The sequence below is a fragment of the Lemur catta genome, chromosome 2 (genome assembly GCF_020740605.2).
Source record: "Lemur catta isolate mLemCat1 chromosome 2, mLemCat1.pri, whole genome shotgun sequence".
In the NCBI taxonomy this organism is placed as follows: domain Eukaryota; kingdom Metazoa; phylum Chordata; class Mammalia; order Primates; family Lemuridae; genus Lemur; species Lemur catta.
In genome coordinates this window covers 145,125,502-145,131,184 of record NC_059129.1, presented here as the reverse complement: position 1 = coordinate 145,131,184, position 5,683 = coordinate 145,125,502, and the positions used below count along the sequence as shown (strand labels likewise).

The window sequence follows — 5,683 nt, the reverse complement described above, 5'->3', positions numbered from 1 at the left end:
AATGTCTAACATTCCCTAAGTCATCATCACTATATAACTGAAACTGAACTATTTTTGCCTATTCATAGGTAGAAAACTGGGTTTTTAATTTTAAACTGACTCTTTAAGGAGTGGCACCGGCAGTGGGTAAGGTCCCTGCAATGTCTTTCCCACCCCACGGGCCGCACAGCCAGATTTGCCGCAGTTTCTTCCCCACATGTCGAAAGCACTGGGAGGTTATAAAGCGTTCTCTCTCTAAGGTGCACAGACTTCACCTACAGACACATCCAGCTCCCCAGGGGGCTGCTCCCCGCCGCCCAGAGAACCTCCGGCCACGGGAGAGCCAGCTGGGGGAGCTGGTGTCCGGCTTCCGCCCTCCCCGCCGCTGTCCCGGCACTGGCATGCAACAGTCGGTCTGACACCAGCCCGGCGGGGCCCCGGGCTTGGCAGGCCGCGTCCTCAGCCAACGCGCTCGGCTCCTCCTCCCGCCGCCCGGCCAACCCCGCGCTGCTCGGCCGAGTGGACCGGGCGGCGCCCGGACGCGCCCGCAGTCGGACGGCTGAGGCGGCGCCCGCAGGGTCCAGCCCCGGGAGCACGCGAGTTGGGGGGAGCCCCCGGCCCCAGGACGGGGAAAGGGTGGGGGACGCCCTCGCTTGAAGTCCCGGGTTTGGGCGCGGAGATGTGAGGATGCCAGAGATGCTGCGGCGGGACGCAGGTGGGTGTGGAGGGCGCCGGGGCCGACCCTCAGCGACGGATGGGGAGGGCGCTGGGCGCGGCAGGGAACCGGGCTCCGCGCACGGTGACTAGGACCCCGCCTCTCCTCCCAGGTACCCGCTGACCCGCCGGCTCGGCTGCACCATGCCTTTCCCGCCTGTGTCGCCGCCGCCCGCCCCGGTCCCCGGGGGCCCCGCCGCGCGCCAGCCCCGGAGGCCCAGCGCGCAGCCCGCGCCCTCGCCGCCCGCCGCCGCTGGGGAGAAGAAGAGGAGGTCCCCCGAGAGGCCCGAGGTGCTTTTCTCCAGCTCCTGGCCCTCCGCCACCCTGAAGAGGCCGCCAGCCCGGCGCGGCCCCGGCCCGGGCAGGACTCAGCCGCCCGCCCCTCCGCGCGCCCCGCCCCAGGCCTCGCCGGGCCGCGCGCGGGCTCCGGCCACGTGCGCCACGCCCCGGCCAGCCGGCTCTGGCCACACCCCGGCGAGGGCCGCCCGCGCGGGGACCTCCGCGGCGATTGGGGCCACCGCCTCGGGGACCTCGGCGCCCGCAGGGGCCGGGCCGGACGACGCCGTGCGCTTCTCCTTGAGCCTCACCCCCGAGGCTGTCCTGGTCATCCAGAGGCGCCACCTGGAGAAGCAGCTGCTGGCGCGGCCCCGTAGGCCCTTCCCCTCGCCCTCGGCCGACCCGCGGCGCCTGCTGGCTCCCTGTCCCCTAGCCAGGGCCGCCAGTCCGCGGAGGGGCGGCGCTGCCAGCAGCCGCGACGCATCCCCGGCCGCCGGCCTTGGCCGCCGACCGTCGCGATTCCCGCTGCTGCCCGGGGGCCTGCAGGCCCCCGAGCCCGGCCCCCGGCCCGCCGACCTGCGCCCGGTGCTCAAGGTGTCGCTGCTCAACGAGCGGCACAAGTACGACGACGTGGAGTACGAGGAGGAGACCGAGGTCCTAGACGAGGGCCTGGTGCGCAAGTGCACCGAGTGGCTGCGCGGCGTGGAGTCGGCGGCCGCCGCGAGGGACCGGGCCGGACGCCTGGGCGCGCTGCCTCACCTGAGCACGCTGTGAGCCCGGGACACACCGCCCCCACCTCCGGACCCCGCTCCACCCACCTGGGGTCCTCGTGGGAGATGCGCGTCCCCGTCTGGCCGCGGTCCCTCCTCCTGGGCCCTGTGCGCCGAGGAGGCCCGCGTGGGACGCAGGGAGCCTGTCTTGCCCACCTGCTGCGCGCCGCACGCCCGCCTTTCTCTCTCCCACACCTATGGTTTCTCCCCGGAAGTCCGCCTCTGAGCGCCCACAGGTGTGCTTGCTTCTCGTGGGGGAGTAAGCAGCTGCGAAAATGCCTCTCAGCTGCCCACCCCATTGTGTGTTTCCTCCCAGAGACCCTCTGCCTGGGGCGGGCCTGCCCAGGCGGCATCTGCACCCCTGCACTGAGCGCAAGTCATGGTCGCCAGGGTGGCCACCTGCTGCAGGACTGAGACGTGGTGCTACGTTTATGATTTTCCCCAAGTCAGAAAAATGTTGGGGGTATTGCAAAGCCTAGAAACTCAAAGTTAACCCAATTTCCAATATCCAAAGAGGAGGGGTAATAATCACCAGGAACTGGTCGAACCCTGGTCAAAGAGCGCTTCGATGGAAACACTGCTCTGTTGTTACACAACAGGTGACTCGTCGCCGGTTTGGCTCTGCGTGCTGGGTGCACACACACGCCCGTGCACACTCACACATACACATTCACATGGCCACACACAGGCCCACAAAAACTCACACCCAAGCACTCACACACCCAAGCACTCACACATGCACACATACACTCACAATCACGCACACATACATGCACACTCGCAAGTCCTTCCCCAAGCAATGTTGGGAATTGTTCTCAACGGCTGGATTAACGCGGGAGCAGGAGTGAGGGTGGCTTTTGTTAAAAGTCGTCATCGTTATTTGAAGTGCTCGCAGAATAACTTTTGGTAATGGAATGGAGAGGGGAAATGCTCCAACCTGCAACCTGTCCCCCTCCCCCCACCAGCGATCTACCTGAGAGGAGAGGGGAAGCCCCTGGGGGGGGGTGTTTGTTTTTGGTATTTTTAATCACTGTGAAAATCAGTGATACGATGGCTTTGTACAGCTGTATATAGTAATTCAAATTTTTCTATTTATTATTTGAATAATGAATAAACTCCTCTGCCTTTTAGTAACCATACCCTCTCCCCACTAACTGGAGGCCGATTTCTAGGTATTTCTTCCATGCATCTGGGTGTATTTAACTCTTAATGATGAAAGTGAGATAAAATGTAATAATCAGATAAGACTGGTTACAGAAGAGTATTACCTCAAATTTTGACTTATTTTGTAAAAGTCAATGACTAGTTTAATGTTTAACTTGTTAGACTTTAATATGTCAAGTCTTAATTATATTTTAAATTGAGGCCTTACATTTTTTAAAAAAAACAATTTTGTATTTTTTCTTGTAGAGATCTTTGCTCTAATCTCTCCAGTTCTAGACACAAATTTAGTTGGATATGAAACATTCCATTCAGCAGGAGCTAGATCAGCCGCTACATGAACTGCAGAGACAAAAACCCCACCCACTGCATAACTTCCTTTTCTGACCCCTATCTGAGTTGGAAGATAATGTTCTCTTTTACTTAAAATGGATATATTAATAACAGAGGGGCAGAGTTAGCCCTGCTTGCCATAGTGGCTGTAAATGCTCTTGTCCGCACCCCACACTGCACCCCACCCAAGATAACCCTTGCAGAGCTTGGTCCTGGGCGGGGCACAGGGTCTGCAGGCTGGAGGGCAGGTCAGGAGTGGGTCGACCATGCCGAAAGGTGGGCAGCGGCACAGCTTGGTCTCATCTCACTCTTAATGCAGATATCAGATGCCCAGACTCTGCCCTTGGGAATGGTAACAACAAAAACATTTTGAAGACTTTCCTGGTGCCGTCCAAAGGGACAGACAGCATGAAGCATCCTTCTGTCTTCCAGGCCTGAGCCTCTGTGGCAGTGCGTGGGTCTGTCTCTGCACCTGTGTGTCTACCCCTGCATACCTGTTGCTTTGCTGGGATTCCCTTTCCTCCCCCGTCCTCCCTGTCCTCCAGGTTCCTCACCCCCATCCCCCTTTCTTAACTCACCACAATACAAAACTAAGTACATTTTTCTAATTTGTGTTTGTTAACTAGAGTTCGTGTGCCTTGCTCTTCATTTTAAAAGCAGATGCGTAGGACCTTTATATTTCCCTGATTAGTGAACCTCAATAAAAAGCAAAAAAAGGTTATACACATGACCCACATCTGTTCATTGCTGTTAATGACATTTTGGAAAGTTTTCTAAGTCACTGTGCTACAATTTCTTAATGCTTAAATAAAAGAGAAGTTCAATGACTTGTGTTTTTTTCTGAGGGGGATATTGGAAACTGGTCCGGAAGAGATCACTCTGAGACATTCAAAACTCACATGAGATGCTTTCTCATCTGGTGAGAATGGTGCTCAACTAAGGCTCTGGAATTCCCAGGGGTTGACAAAGCTTTGTAGGTTTTAATTACTGCTAGAATAATAAAAGGTGTCCTTGGGAGTAGGAAGGTTAGGAACTATGCAGGTGCATGTGTGCACTTTCTCTCTCTCTCTGTCTAAATATATATTGCGATATTATTGTGACATTCTCCCGTAGCTGTACCGTCCCATAGCGGGGAGTGAGGAGGACTTCCACCTCAGAGAGAGAAGCTTGTACGCCACTATAGAAGAGTAAATACATGTCAGTTCCAAAGTTGACCACATATGACTCGATTCCATGTATTTAGAGAATACCTGGACCTGTAAAGTAGGTTTTTATGTTGCTTTGCTTTGCTCCTAGGAAAAGTAGATGCCAGGATGTCAGAACCTTTAGTTTTGCGGTTTCTCCCGAAATTGCACAAAGCAATTCAAGGTGGGCAATCTGAGCAGATTAATCTCACTCTGAGATCCCAGTGGGGTACCTTTGTTTTTTAGCATGGTTATTTCAGCCTGCTATGGTATATCATTCAAAAAAAGTCCTAAAATAACAGTTTCCCTAGTAAGCAACAGACTTTTGCTTTGACACAAATGCACAAGCATGCCTTTGTGACCTGCGGGAAACAGGGCTGGCACAGTTCAGACCAGCGTTGCCTCTGCCCAGAACTGACCGGGTGAGAGGCTGCTCCTCCTGTGTCCTCCGGGCCTGGCCCCGTGGCGAGTTCCGAGACTGAGCCCCCGCCGGGTGTTGCTCGGGAGCAGGGGCCACCCCAGGGTTGAAAGTGGGCTTCGGTGCCCCGGAGGCTGGAGTGCCCGCACGGATAAGCTGTCTCTCCTTGAACTGCTGTTTCCTTTTGTGCATATGAGGATAATAATATGCTGGTGTCCCTGGTAAGGATTACGATGAGGTAATGTGCAAAGGTTCAGGACAATACCTGCATGTCACTCAGCTCAAGGTCAACTGTAATTTTTACTAGTTCAAAAAAATCTTTACTATCCAAAAAAACATCATTCTCTGGTATTTGTATATACAAAATCAAAAGGCTCTGTGGCTATAATATTCTGAGGTTTTTCTCTCTAACCATTTAATGCACACCTTTGTTGGGGGCTACACTTTTATTTCCCCGAGAAGTTAAAAAATTAACAAATCTATTGTGTTTTACCTTCTTATTTATTATTTATGTCATGAACACAAAATTTAGCTCTGAGCTTTCTTGGAGCAGAAGCAAAGTTAAAAACAATGTGTTATATAATCTCAATATCTAATAACAAGAAACACTAATGCATTACAAGAGACAAACTTTTTTTCTTTTTCTTTTTTTTTTTTTTTTGAGATGGGAATCTCATTGTGTTACCCAAGCTGGTTTCGAACTTCTGGGCTCAAGGGATCCTCCTGCCTCAGCTTCCTGAGAAACTGGGACTACAGGGGCATGCCCCACACCTGGCACAAACTTTTCCTTAGAGTAGATTATTTAGTGTTATTTATTTGCATTATGTGCAACATGATGGGCAGCATCC

The 5,683-nt window shown here is 54.3% G+C and overlaps 1 protein-coding gene across 1 annotated transcript; it reads left to right on the top strand.

The window, feature by feature from the left end:
- The first annotated feature begins 837 nt into the window (after positions 1–837).
- PRR18 (proline rich 18) lies at positions 838–4,060 on the top strand. Its single transcript, XM_045544716.1, has one exon. The coding sequence runs from the start codon at positions 838–840 to the stop codon at positions 1,741–1,743; it is 906 nt and encodes a 301-aa protein (XP_045400672.1). The 3' UTR covers positions 1,744–4,060.
- Positions 4,061–5,683: the final 1,623 nt, after the last annotated feature.